Raw genomic sequence first — 14903 nt, 5'->3', positions numbered from 1 at the left:
ACACCTGCAGAAGAAGCACAGACAGTGGAGGGTTAGCAGGTAAAGCACTGACTCAGAGAAAATGGCAAATAGAATCAGCTGTGGCCAAAGTGCTTCCCACAGTCCTTGCTAGCTCCTGTTCTGCCTTTGAGGAGGGTAACAGAAGTACTCTGTCAGCCAAGTAAATACTTACATTGAACTCTATGGTCTGCAGACTAATTAATTATTGCCCTATCTGCCCTGGTTACTGCACTGCTAAAGCCTAATCAAATATGAAAAACTGCATCAGAATTTTCTAATGTGTATTTTGGAAATTATACCAGCTAGGAAAAAATAAAGTACTAAAAAATGCCATTGAGTTGAGAAAGCAAAATGGAGAACTGATGAATCTTGAACACTTTGATTTTTGTCTGCATTCCTGTTAATTCTTTACATGGGGTGAGAAGAATGGAACGAAAATCAAAGAAGCAAGCAACCCTTTTTACCTTGAATGGAACTGTATTTAAGAAAAACATAACTTTTAACACTGAAAACCATTCATGATGCACAAAAACAAACTGTAGTTTTCCAAGATGTCCCCAGGTACTAATATTTGTGTTTGCCAGAAGCTCATTCGCCATGGCCAAATGCTTGCTGATTCAAATAAAAGCATCACACCAACAATTCACACAATGATTTAAACTGAACTTGGCCAGCTTAGATAAAAAAAGAAATTACCTAAATTGGAAAAGAAATAAACCTTGCTCAAAGTACAGTTTTCCCTTTCTACCCCAAATTAAATACAAAGGAATGATATAGTGGCACTTTCTTTAATGACCACTTCTTAGATGAATATGCAGCATTTGTTAAAAGGGTAACGTATTTTTAAACTTGAATAAAACATACAACTGCAGACTATTAGAAAAATGCATTGTACAACTAATTTACTCATGCAAATTTTATATAAGGGTCCAGGGTTAACAGGAGTCCTAAGGTAAACGCCTGCTGCTGTTTTCACAAGATACACTCCTCATACAGTCCCAAACAATCTTTCTGATGCTGATAGTGGCTTAGTAAACTAAAAGAAAAATCACTAGTTACTATTACCACAATCTGTCTTCACTCAAGTAACACCTGGAAATAAATAAAAAATAATATCCTTATGAATCAATAAATAGCTAATTGATTTAAGCATAGTTTATTTGTAAAAATATTTAGTATAGCAAGGCAGAATATCCCTGATGCCCTTCATTTTCAGCTTTGTAAGATGTCTGAGTACCCTCACGTTCAATTCAAAAACCTCACTCAAGCCAAAACCCCACCTACCAGCTCTGGTTTATCAGCTCCACTTCAAACCCGAACCTCAGCAGGGTTTATGGGACCTTTTGGAGATGGTGCATTGCAGAGGGCAGCAGTTCCAATCACGGCAGCGTGTTTCCATTGCTGATTGCTGTGATGCAAGGAGGGAAGGACCACACTACGACATGATGCAATCTGTTGAACTTCTAGGACTGCATGACCTCACCATTACCAGCAGTGAAGTTTCCACTGGTTGCCAGTCCTAGGCTTGTACAGAGCAGCAGCTGCTAAGGCCACATTGCAAGTGACAAAATCCAGATGATATCCTTTCACATGACTAAGTTCCACCAGGGAAAGAAACTGCCTTAGGAGCCCAAGAGTACACCAGAAGCTCATATGCAAGACAAATTCATCCTGCAGAGACCAATTTTTGCATGTAAAACTGCTCATGTAGATGCACTTTCAACATATCTTTAAAAGACAGGAGCTACAGGACACCTGGCCTGTCCACTTCTCAAGGCAAATGGTAGGAACACTCTCCCAAGAAAGCGTGGGGGGTGCCATTCATGTTGCTTCTTACCCTCAGTGGGTTTACACTCCCCCTCATCTCCATCAGTAGAAGGATAATACTAAATAGTTACAACTCGATGTGTGTGGGGGAGAAGTAACAGGAGGGAAAATACAAGAGTGTGTAGTTCCAACTAGAAGCAGGGCATATGGGTGGCTAGACTCTTGGGCTTTGGAACTGTAGAGATAGTTGGAATTGGCAGCTGTGTATTTCCTTATTTTCAACTATTTTTCTAGGTTATGTAATGAGAATTCTGATGTACTGAAATGCTCAATGCATCACTTTGTTGAACTAAGAGTCTGGGTCCAAGAGGAGGTTATGCTAGGTATCTAGATGCTTCAATAGGGAACCAATGCATCATCATCAGTACCCAAGGAGTGTTCAGGAGAATCATGGAAACATTAGGTAAGCATTGTGTACTTCAAAAATTCATTTTATTATGATTTTTAATTAGGCATATGGATGCTGTTAGAATTTATTTTTTCATATTTTGAATCCTGAAATCATTGAGCTAATTTTGGACTCTAATCGCTACCTTTTTTTCCACAAGTTTGTCAATAGCTTAGTTTAACTTTTTGCTATGATTTTGTTTTAAACCTATAATTCATCACTTGAGTCTTATCTCCTACAAGATATATATATATATATATATATATATATATATATATATATATATGCCATATATACACTTGCAATGTTGTAGAGGTTTGTGTTGGAGGCAGATAGGATAAGAAAAATTATCCCAGGCCCCACGAGGCCTTACTGTGCAATAATGGCATGGAAATATCCCAGTGGCATCTGTGTTGCATGAGATTCCACAGCATCACCGTTAGAGAGTAAAACCCTTTTACCCATAAAACCTGAGAATTAGGGCTTATTAATAATTATTATCATTATTTACTGCTTCTGTAAGTTCTGTGTAAGGTGTCCTGTGAACCTGTTCAGCCTCCAGCACAGAAATAGCTTCCAAGGGTAATACTGGCATTTGTTGAAGCATCTGTTTCCCAGAGGTGTGCTTGTTATTGATCAGCTCACAAAGAAGGTAATACTTTATCTCTGTCCTCTTCAATTGTTAAATTGAGTTCAGATTGTTCAACAGATCCATGTAGAAACTTATTTCTGGCTTCCAATATATCATCCCATCACTGAACAGCCAGATTCTGCAGCATCAGTTTGGTCACAGTGAACAGAAGCCAAATGGTTATTAGTTGCTTCTCAATTGAATTGAAAATGCGGTCTGCTTGCCCAGCACCCTGCCAAACGAGTTCGTTTGCTCCTTCTGTATCTTGCCACATCTTTTTAAAGAGTATCTTTAGAATACAGTTTCTCCTTATTGTATCACTATACAATATTTATATAATTATACAATATTTACCTATTTACCATCATCTTGACAGCTGAAATCTGTTTTCTGCCATCCCTATGTTCTATTCAAAATTCTGTTGTAGTCTCATTCCTTTACCCTGCTTTCCTCACCAAGACTTTAATTTTCATCTACTTTGCAATTCACCCCACAATTAGCACCTCTGAACCAAAAACACTACAAAATCCTTCAGAAATGAGTCCTAGTTAAATATGCTTGTACCATAACACAACTTCACAGACACTGAAGCTCAAAGTCACTCCTTTTGTCTCACCAGTTTTAAAATGCCAAGTTTAACTTTTCCATACCTCAGGCTCCCAATCTGCCTGACAACACTTACTTGACTGAGAAGCCAGTGATCCAAACTGACTGCTTCAAAGTCCTCTGTATCTCAGAATGGTAAAACTCTATAGGGCTCCAAAATAGTTGGTTGCCTTGCAGAAGTCATTTCAAGAAAGCTATTTGAAAAATACACAGGAAGTATATTTTGAATGGAGGATCTATCTGTTCCAGCTTATCATTTTCAGTTTCCTCAAAGGCTGTCTGGCCAGTATATCCAAGAAAACTAAATCAGCTTACTTTCTTTAACCCAAATCACTGTTCTTTATATTATTAGACATATTATTTCTTCACTTTGCCTTATATTTATTTATTCCTAGAAAATTAATCTTATAACTGATTGACAAAGATGCTACAACTTCCATTCTTATTATTATAATTAATTATATTTGTATTAAAATAGGTCCCATTTTAATCCTCTTTGTATTTACCTCCTGTGTCCTCTTTCACATCTTGCTGTTAGCACAGCTCATTCTTCTGGCCTCCTGATATGGAAGATGAAAAATCTGTGAATGCTTAAATATATCCCAGCAATTTCTATTCTGGATCTGACAACTGCTATTTATAGGACAAGATTTTGCTCCTTGTTAAACTGGATGCAGAAAGTGTTATGTCTAGAAGGAAGGGCATCATGCAAGTAAGTCTTGTGGTTCTAGAACCATGAAAAACTGCCTTTAGAAGGAACCTCTGAAGGTCAAGCAGTCTAATCTTTATTAACTGCAGACAGTTAGGTCAGGTTTCTCAGAGCTCTGCTCACCTAAGGTTTGAAAATCTCTGACGATGGAGATCCTGAAACCTCTCTGTGAGAACTATTCTAGTGTTTTATTCCTCTCATTTTGACTTCTTCAACTTTATATCCAGCTGGAGGGTTTTTTTAAGGGTTTTTTTGTGGTTTTGTTTTTGAGTGTTTTGTGGGGGTTTTTGTTTTGGGGTTTTTTGTTTGTTTATTTGGCTGGTTTTTTTATGTGTTTTGGTTTTGGTTTCTTTTGTAGCAGGGATCTGTTTTCTTGTCCTTTTGCTAATACAGCAAGATGAACCTAGCTGTGTTTTAATGGATCAAATTTAGAGCATCAATTAACCAATTCACTGGACTATGCCAACCATTGTTACTCTAATCTGGATGAAGAGATCACGTTTCTCCATAGATCATGTGCAAATTCTCCCAAATTACTTAGTATTTCATAATACTTGACTTTTAGGTGATCATTTACAAAGTTTCCAAGTACTCTAGCTGTCTAGATTTTATTTCTAACTTGATTCCTTTTAAGAGCTTGAATTCCAGAAAGTCCTTGTTTCCTCTCTCTGAAAATGAAGTTTCTCAGCAGGAGGCTGTAGCTTGAGATGGTGTGATACTGCTGATGGTGGAACCATCACCACTGATCATGGTGAGCTTCTGCTCAGCAAAGGCACACTAATACATTCCTCACTATCCTATGGATGAGTTAGCAGCTACTGAAGAAATAAGTCTCACAGAACTCTTGACCAAGGATATTTTATTTTAAGAAAGGCATTGAAAATACCTGAAATTTGGCCAGCAAAACTGGAAATATCTGTAATCAGCAGTCACGCTTGAAATTCTTGGCCTCAGTCTTTGTTTATTGCAGTCTTGTGTCAAATAACATGTAACCATGTAACAAATGAAGCAATTTTCAAGCTTTTATAGAACCTTCAACAAAAAAGAGGTTTACTTTTCAGATCAAAACACAACCTTCTATCTCTTTCCACTCCAAATGTACGAAAAAATAATTAAAAATTAATTTGCATTCCAGTCTGTCAGTTCTCACAGGATTTTCCTAAAGCTATAGATGTCTAGCTGCTGAATCTGAATTTCTTCAGGATCTGCCCATAACCTACTACTAAGTTTAGGTCAAGATATGTTTAGGGCAAACTTTTCTTGATTTTGATCTGAGCTCTGACATATTTTTGTATTACTTAGGTCACAAGGAGTACCAACATCTGACTGTCTCTCAGCCTATCCAGCCTCAGACCTGTTAAATGCCAGGTACCTTACACAGATGAAGCAGCTATTTATTAATGGAGGTAGGGTGGAACTTAAGAGAGTACAGCTCCTTTCTGCTGAGAGAGACTATTTCCTGGGATGCTTAAAAACACAGAGCTAGGCTGCTAGTCTGTTACTGTAGAGATAATTTGGGTTTCAGCATGAGCCCGACTGAGATTAATGAGTTTACTTTTTACCCTGCTTTAGCTGTGCCAGAGTTTATAGCAGGGGAGCTGGCTACAGTGTAGCTGGGATCCTTACTAATTCAGACATACAGGATATTTTAATGCAGGCAGAAGGAGATTGTGATTGCCCTATGTACAGATAACCAAAATCCTAATCAGCCAGCCAACAACAAGCTGCTGGAACCCAGGAAGCCTGTCAGCCTCACGCTTGCAGTCCCCAGGCCATCCAGGGATAGCGGAATGGGTTTATCCGAGAAAGCTAATCTCTTCTGCAGTCCCAAACAGGTCTGCCCCCTAATGAAAGCAGAGGCATTTATGGAGGTATGGTTCAGAAAGGAAGAGAAAGGATGGGAAGACATGGCAAGCCAAGGCCAGGCAAGGCAGGACAATAAGGGAGAATACTCAAAATCAGTCATACCACTCCAACTTTTGAATTTTCTGTAAGCAAAACCTAGTTCCAAATTTGTTCCTAAATAACAATCTTGACTGTAAAAAGGCACCTTTTTTTTTTTTTCTCACAATGCCACATAAAGATAAGCTAAGCCAGAACTATTTCTTTCTCCAAATGCCTGTTTAAATGTTTAAATACTTGAGGTTTGTTAAAAAAATGTGTCTCTAAACACATTTTATCAAGTGAAGGAGATTTGAGAGAAAACCAACAGGATTACCCCTGCATTTTTGTAGTTAGAGGAATAATATTGTTTTGTTCCATCAATGTGTCCACTTTACATTGTTCAGCACAAAGCTTTGTGAAATAAGAATCATGGGAATATCACAATATAAAGGAAAAAGGTACAAATAACAGCTTCATAAACTGAGAAATGTACATAAATAAATCATGTAGATGGGGGCAGTTTGCTTAGCTGGCAAGAAAAAAAATGGAAAATATGCTTGTTAAACAATAACCACAGAGTGTGCTTTTATGATGTTTTTCACCACAGTAATTCATATTAGAGATAGAAGCAGTTGCATGTTAAATAAAATCATTCAGCATTGTTCTCCTCACATTACAAAGAGCTGACTTATGTTGTTTTTAGATGCCTCCCATTAGAAAGTAAATATTCCTCTGATGTTATGCATTTCAGAAAATTTAATAAAGATGAACTGTAAATAAAGTCACAGGGAGATTTCAGACAGTTTTATTAGCAGATTGTTGAAAAGAAAAGAAAATTAAATACAATAACAGTAAACGTGGTTCTCACATTGAAACCAGGCTCAAATAACTAGGCTACCATAGAAAAATTTCCAATTCTTGCATTATGATGTAAAAACAGATTTTTGTACAGATTTTGTACAACAAAATTCGTAATAACCTTTTTTCATTTTTAGAAAACTTTAAATATATAGATAAAAATAGACAATTTTCATAGGTCCTACATGAAGATGAGTATGTTCTGTTCCAAGGGCTTGCATAGAGCGCAAATGTGGTTATAATATAGAACAACTAGACATTAATATCTTTAAGATTACAAAAGCATATAAACAATAACATGAGGACAACTTTTCTTCATAATCTATGCCAAAAATAAAACAAAAACAAAAAAAAAATCCAAATCAAAAACCAAAGCCAAAATACCAACCCAAAACTTGTAAAACTAAAGAGGGGCAAGAAACTTCAATTTACGGTAACATCTCATGTTCTGTAATATTTACAGTTTTTAGCAAGATTCTTTCTAAATGTCCAGCTCATAAATTGGTTCCCCTTTAATCCTAAACACTTCTGTTTATGTACCAAGCCAAACACTGAGGCATTCCCAAAGGTCTTGAAAGAATATACTGTAAAACTACTAAACCTACTTACAGGTGACTCTATGCAAGGAGCAGAGCAATGGTAAATGCTAGTACATATTTCAGTTGTAGGCTTTTAATTCTCTTTCAGATATGAATGATTCAAAAGCTTGCCACAAATCCATCTAACTTTACAGCTGTTAACCCTTTAAAGACTGCATATGAAAAAACTGGAGTACAGAATCCCATGTGTGTTTAAGCAACTATGACAATCATGAAAGAATCATGGTTAGAAAACAACATCACTACAAAGTATTAGACAACAATATTTAATGAAAAATATTGCTCAATATTTCTTTAAAAAAATTACTGTGATGTGAACTTGTATATACATCTTTCTATTGTTAAAAAAGGATTGTGGTGGAGTAAATATGAACTGCACAAAATAAACGTGTACCAGTATTGCAAGGAAGACCTACAAACTATAGAAGCTCAGTGCTAGAGTTTACAAAACATTAGATTTTTTTTTGTCAAAATAATATTAATATCCAATCGGAACTACTTTTAAAGAAATATTTGCTTTAAGTTAGGCATCTTAGACATTTAAGGTTTTGATATGTTTCCATGAAATAAATAATATTTTATATGCATAAAACATTAGATGAAGAAAGCATAATCACAAAACTTACAGTAATAGCACTGATTCACAAAATCAGTCTTTAAAGGGGTAACCCAAAAGTACGCAAAGCAAAGAACATAATTTTTAGTAATGTAATAAGCAGTGTTTTGCAGCTTACTTCCAGTTATCAGCACAAAGGTGAAAACACATATTGTAGCTTTCATAAAGACAGTGAAAGGAACACATAACCATCCATCCCTAAGACAAGGTGGGAGGGACAATAGACTTCAACTGTATCACTCAGTTCTACGTGGAATTGGACTGATACATCAAGTGTTTGTTAGGTTTGCTTTTTTTTTTTAGCAACATTGACGTAATATGACATTAACATATAAAAATATTTCTGGCATTTTGACTCGCTGCTCAGCCACAGTCCATTCTTAGAAGTGCACTAGTCAGGGCACTAACCAGGGCTCAATATACAAATAAAAGTGGCTGATACAGAATTCTGACTTCTTACCAGATGCTTAAGATCTCATTCAGTAATACTGTGACTCCAGGACAAATATTTACATGCCTGCATGCGTTAAAACTAGAAAGGTGTCTTTCTGACCAACAGGGTGACAAAACAATATTATCTAAAAGTTTCATTTCCTAAACTCTAGATTTCTACTGCATACATAATACCTTCCTTGTGTGATTTGTGTTATATACTGTACATGTGACCAACATTTTGATTAGAAGCAAAGTCTTTTATTTCATAAACCCCTGCCAGTTTACAATGAGAAACTATTATTCTTTTTATTAGTTTTTTTTTTTCAATTTTATTTTAGGAAAAGAGACTTTGTGAATGGTAAAACAGTTTGTTTACATTCAGCATTTCTTTTCACTTACACAAAATTCCATTTCACTTAATGTAGTCTAACATATATGTGTTGGTCTCTTGGAAAGCATGTGGAAAAAATGTCTTTAGAAGAAAACCCACGATCATAGTTTGAAAACTGAATGTATCAATTTTTTCTTCTTTTACCTTTTTTTTTTTTCCTTTTTTTTTTAAATAAGAATCCTCTTATGCCCTCTACAAGTTCATTTCTGAGCTGTCTTGCTGGTTTCGGTATGGTATAACAGTCTGTAAGTGTACTTGGACACCGCTGGAAGGATCATTGGATGTGCTCAAATATAGAATCATCAGAGGAGAGTCTGCATTCCTTGAAAAAGGGAATACTCAGCCTTGTTCTGACCGCCTGCAATTTTGGATACAATAGTCCAGCGCAGAGATGCAGATTTTCGCTGTGAGAACAGTGCTACTGTACATTTACAAACATTCTCTAGATCTCCAGGTTGAGCCACAGGAGATAACCAAAGGAGGACACTCTTGCAGAATTCTTTACATTTTTGAAGAACATTGATAAATGAAGTTGAGGAAGTTGGTTTGAAAACATTTTGTTTCCACAGAACTCCTTATGAGCCAGTGTCTTACTGCAACGTTCTTTACCGTAGCACACGTATTTTCAGCAGGAAAAATTCAATACATGACAGTAGTTTTCAAATAAAGTCTTCCATCTAAAATATGAAAGAGAAACATTTGCTTTATATATTTATATCTTCAATGAATCAAAAAGAGGAAAAACCCCACAAGATTTAAAACCTCAGCGGAAGTAGTCATGCAACAAATCTGTAAAATGTCCCTTCTGGTGTTTTTGTCTAAAATAAAAGAAAATCATAAAACCTGAATGTCACCTTGGCAATTTCATCTGTCAGTGGTCAAATTAACTCTGTTGAAAATTACACGCACTTTGCAAGTTGTGAAAACTGAAACAACTTCTGAAGCTTTAATGTATGCTGGACTCATATCACTGCTAGGGCACTAGGAATGTAGGTGGAGCCTCTGTGCATGTGTTTTTACTGATATGCAAACGTAACTGAATAGTGCTGAACAGCAATTATTTCCTTCATGGTTGCAGAGCAAAAAAATCTTCTTGCATGCAATCATTAGTACTCCCATCACTAAAGGCATAGCTCATACTTTCTGATTTAGCTGTGTTGTTAAATATACCATGTAATGTAACCATTGTGCACATTTGTAGCTATTTATATAGAACCCGGTATAGGATATTTAAACGGCATCAGTGAAGTATAGCCTCCTTCCCCCCATAAATGAGATTAACTGAACAATTACTATGTTAAAGATGTAAGCACGTTTCTCACAACATTTTTTCCACCCAAGTGAGGAGCATATATTTAAGTGAGATATGTGAGGGAACATGAGAAACACTAAGCCCACCTAACCAGTAAGTGTTTATCTAGAAAAATTTGAAGATAACATACTGCCACAACATATTTTCACCTAATTTTTAAGTACAAAGCAATTTTTTCTTCACTTGGGCCATGAACATCTTATATACACCTATTTTGATAGAATTTAAAGATTGTTTTTTTAAAATACAGAAAACAGACAGAGAAGTTTCTCAGCTTTCTGACCTGTAGGGTAGAAAGTGTTGTCCCCATGTGAATAAAGCACTTTATGAAGAAATTATTCCTCCCCAGTGCATAATTACTAAACACTATATTTTAGAATATAAGCATTTGCAACTACAAGCTGTATCTCAGCTCTTAAAGTTTGCATGAACTTCTTATTTAAATCTGAGTAAATTCAATGAATATTTCTAAGATTTCAGAAGTTCCTGTTTTGGTTTTCTTAGTCTAACATTTTTATTCCAAATCTATTTATAGAATTTTTTTATTAGATATACAATAAAAATTAGATATACAGTGAAGCAAATAACCTGTGTGAGATAAACCTGCACAAATTTGTTCAAATTTTTTAAATGCTGAGTTATCATTGAAAGATATGGCATCACTCCATGAACTTACTGTAATTGTTGAAAGAAAGAAAAGTTAAGCTGAAAGCAGACAAAAGTACACACCATACACACCACACAGCTGTAAAACCTTCTGCACACTCCTTTCCAGTTCTTTCAGAATGGCTGGGGAAAATGGGAAGCTGTAGAATCACTGTGTGGAAATGATTCTTATATAATGTCCCTTTGTTTTTTGTTTTCCACCACTAGTTTTCTTTTGTGAACTTCATCAGTATATGCCCTTTTGCTACTTTCTCCCCACCTTTCCATTTCCTTTATTTTTTTTTTTTTTTTTTTTGGCAGAGTACATGATAACTTTCCCACTACATAAAAGTGCTTCCTCTCAGAACCATTTCTATTCTCTTTTCGCTCTTTACAGTCTTTTTTGGCACTGAGGAGAAATAAAAAGGAATTGAGTAAGGCCTCAACTTAAAGACTTTTTTATTATTATTTGATGCATGAAAACCAACCAAAATGCTTATGGGAATTCAGGGGAGAAAGAAGGGGCCTCTGAAATAGAACTCAGTAAAACTGAAGGCCTGGACCACCATCTCCAAAGAAAATCTGCATTAAGTACAGGATAGCTAGCTGGCTACATTTCCATGCAGTTCTCCCAAACATATTGAATAAACACAATAAACATTTACAGCACTAAAGCTGTCTAGATACCTCTGCAGGAGTATTACTCTGCATATATACCAGCACTTTGACTATCCTGAATTCACACTTGCTAATGAGTGCTATGTATAATTCCCATGTCCTAACATTCTGATAACCTGCAGTTGGCAACTAATTTTATTATACTAGGTCTCCATTTACCTTTTAAAATAAAATATGTATTAAAACTAATTCTCAATTTAAAATACAGCTGCAGGAAGCAGAATCCTTGTAGCAGCCAACAAAAGATAAACAGCAGTACATTTTCAAAAGTCAGCTCTATTTTACCCTGCTTAAGGATCCAACCTGGCAGTGAAATCAATAGGAGGTTTTTCACTTTTAAAAGAAGACACTATCAGATCCTGCATTCTGTATCCACAGACAATGAATAAGAATAGAAACAGGCAGCTCTACAAAGCACTTTCCTTACAAACTAAGAGGATACTTGTTTATATGTGTAAGTTCTCTCCAACATCTTCATTAACAGCTTGGCCACAGTACTCGAAAGAATACTAAGTTTGCCAAAGACACTAAATTAGGAGGAGTCGTTGACTCCCTCGAGGGCAGAGAGGCCTTGCAGAGACCTCAACAACTGAGAGGTGAGCAGACAGACCATAGGAAGTTTAATAAGGGCAAGTGCTGGATTCAGCACCTGGGGTGGAGAAATCCTGGTCGTGTGCATAGACTAGAGAACAACAGGCTGGAGAGCAGTGCCATGGAAAGGGACCTGGGGGTCCTGGTCACTGGCAAGCTCAACATGAGCCAGCAGTGCCCTGGCAGCCAGGAGGGCCAAGTGTGTCGTGGGGGTGCATCAGGCACAGCATCACCAGCTGGGCAAGGGATGAGATTGTCCCACTCTGCTCTGCACTGGGGCAGCCTCACCTCGAGTACTGGGGGCAGTTTTGGGCACCACAATATAGGAAGACATTAAACTATCAGCATCAAAAGGAGGAAAACGAAGATGATAAAGGGTTGGGAGTGCTGAAGCTGTATGAGGACCAGCTGAGGTCATTGGGTCTTTTCAGCCTGGAGGAGACTGAGGGGAGACCTCACTGCAATCTTCAGTTTCCTCACACGGGAAAGTGGAAGGGCAGAAGCTGATCTCTTCACTCTCATCACCAGTGACTTGAGCAAACAGCATAAAGCCAAGTCAGGGGAGGCTTAGGTTAGATATCAGAAAAAGGTTCTTCACCCAGAGGGGGAATGGGAATGTAACAGGCTCCCCAGGGGAGTGGTCACAGAACTGTAGCTGTGAAGTTCATGTAGCTCACGAAGAACGAGCAACAGGTGAATAGCAGTGCACTTCAGAAACTCAAAGGCCTCAAACTGTGCTAAGAAAAACTCACAGCTCTGCAGAGGAACGATAACCTCGCATCACAAAGAGGTGATCAGATACAATTCCTATATTTGACTGCTGTCTCTTTCACTGGTGACTCCTACTACCTTGTTCCTAGCCATTTCTCTCCCTATTCTTAATGTTCTGAGATTCTTTCCAAATGATATGAACTTTCTCAGTGTTGTTGTCAAAGCCACCAGAATCACTTCGCCTCTAGGTGTAGCCAGAGCTCCTATCTGAATACAAGTGGAGTATTACCACTGATAGGCCTTTAATGATTTCAAGGTTAAAATCACAGACAAAACCTACAAATCATGAAAGTGATCAGCAAATCGAGCCAGCTCATCCTTTGTAAGCCAATGTGAAAATGCCACTACTTTTAAATCCTAAATCCCAAGCATGCCTGTGCCTTCTGCCTCCCAATCAGCTTTAATTTATCAGCTACGCAGGCCTATTGCATTACTTTCTTCTGTTAACAAATGCAGAGTTTGTCTATCAGCATAAAAACTATTTTATGTAAAACAAATATGGAATATTTTAGCCACACAAACATATGCATACAAACACATACTACACAAACACACACACAGAGCTTTCACTAAGGATGTTTACAATGCTGGGGTATATTTTTAGCCTACTGAAAACTGTTGATCGGTGGTGAAGTTTCCCAAATTTACATACTGTTATATACAATGTAAGTACATAAAACTTACTTTTACTCTTAGGAAGTCAAGCAAAAACACAAACTGGGAAAAATACTGCTAAATTTCTAAATAGAACTGTGTGTGATTAGCAGATTGTCATCTGTTTTAATTGCTCTTTTGCAAATGGCAGTGTTCAGCAAGATCACACAAGCTCATGCTAGTAACTCAAACTGAAAATGCCATTACTCCTAAATATCATTTGTTTTTGTCTGTGGATTGATATGACAGAAATTCTACCCTGAGTGAGGGAGTATTTTTTTAGCTCAACTCTTTTTAATTAAGATTCATTTTGAGGATTTTAAATGAACATGCCCAAATAGCTAAAAGGTCATCAATGTTATAAAAAACAAACAAATGGAACTGACATAAAAGTTTGCAATGCTGAAACAAATCATATGCCTCGGAATGCATTCCCACAGAGATGTCATCTGGGCAATGATTCACTTTAGTGTTCTGTGGGCAGCTTGCTGTTAGTATCTCTGTGGGCCCAGCATTTTCAGAGGGAAAAACACAAACCCACTCAAATACTATTACTATTAATATGCAACCTCATAAACTGATAAAAATGTACAATGAAATGCTAGGTTTTGTCTTCAGCTGCAAACTAAGTAAGTCATCCATTAGAAGGTAATGTAGGTATTTCTGCCACTCAGTGCAAGTCCCAGTAGGGTTGTTTGCCGTCCAAAAAATTGTATTCTAGTTTGTATTCTCAGAGTTGCTTTAAAAATAAATGTAATAACAGTGATCATCATGACTATAATACTGCAGTGTTTCATTTATGAAAATTTGCAATAAACATCCAAGGTGTGCTGTCACATCTGAGTTCAGTCATTTGCTATTTTACAAAAACCTACTGAGGTAAATTCTCCTTAGGAAAAGCATAGTGTTTTATATAGACAGGAGCTAAAAACAACCAACCAAGTGACCAAAGAGACAAAAAGATACAGTAGTTTCACACAAAGAGCTGATAAGAAAGAAACCCCCAGAGTCCACGTTATGAAGAAAAGGACAAAATATTTTGTGAGAAGGAAGATCACAGGGTCATAGAATGTTTTGGGTTGGATCACCTTAAAGATCACCAAGGACCTTAAAGAATAGACCTTAAACATCACCAAGGACGACTCTCCTGACATGGGTAGGGACAGGTTTCTCAGAAAACGAATTGCAAGATATGAAATCTCAGTCTGAGCTTTGGCAAGTTAGGATGTCAAGGTCTGAATAATTTTTTTATCCTTTTTTTTTAATTGTAATTTGTGAGCTGTAGAATAGCAAATCCCAGCCCATGAT

The 14903-nt window shown here is 36.8% G+C and overlaps 1 protein-coding gene across 8 annotated transcripts in view; it reads right to left on the bottom strand.

Annotated features, from left to right (window-relative positions):
* Positions 1-6834: 6834 nt before the first annotated feature.
* The window catches only part of DACH1 (dachshund family transcription factor 1), a 353868-nt gene continuing 345799 nt past the window's right edge, over positions 6835-14903 (bottom strand). For all 8 annotated transcript variants that reach the window (XM_086881091.1, XM_086881089.1, XM_086881093.1 and 5 more), the window contains one exon: positions 6835-9621. Coding sequence is in view for 4 of the 8 variants with exons in the window: in XM_086881089.1 (XP_086737215.1) it covers positions 9584-9621 (38 nt within the window). In the remaining 4 variants the exon portion in view is untranslated. The remainder of the gene's footprint in view (positions 9622-14903) is intronic.

This window comes from Cyanistes caeruleus, chromosome 3 (genome assembly GCF_971803275.1).
Source record: "Cyanistes caeruleus chromosome 3, bCyaCae1.hap1.1, whole genome shotgun sequence".
Classification (NCBI taxonomy): Eukaryota; Metazoa; Chordata; class Aves; order Passeriformes; family Paridae; genus Cyanistes; species Cyanistes caeruleus.
The sequence above is the reverse complement of the archived record's forward strand: the minus strand, read 5'-3'. Positions and strand labels throughout refer to the sequence as shown.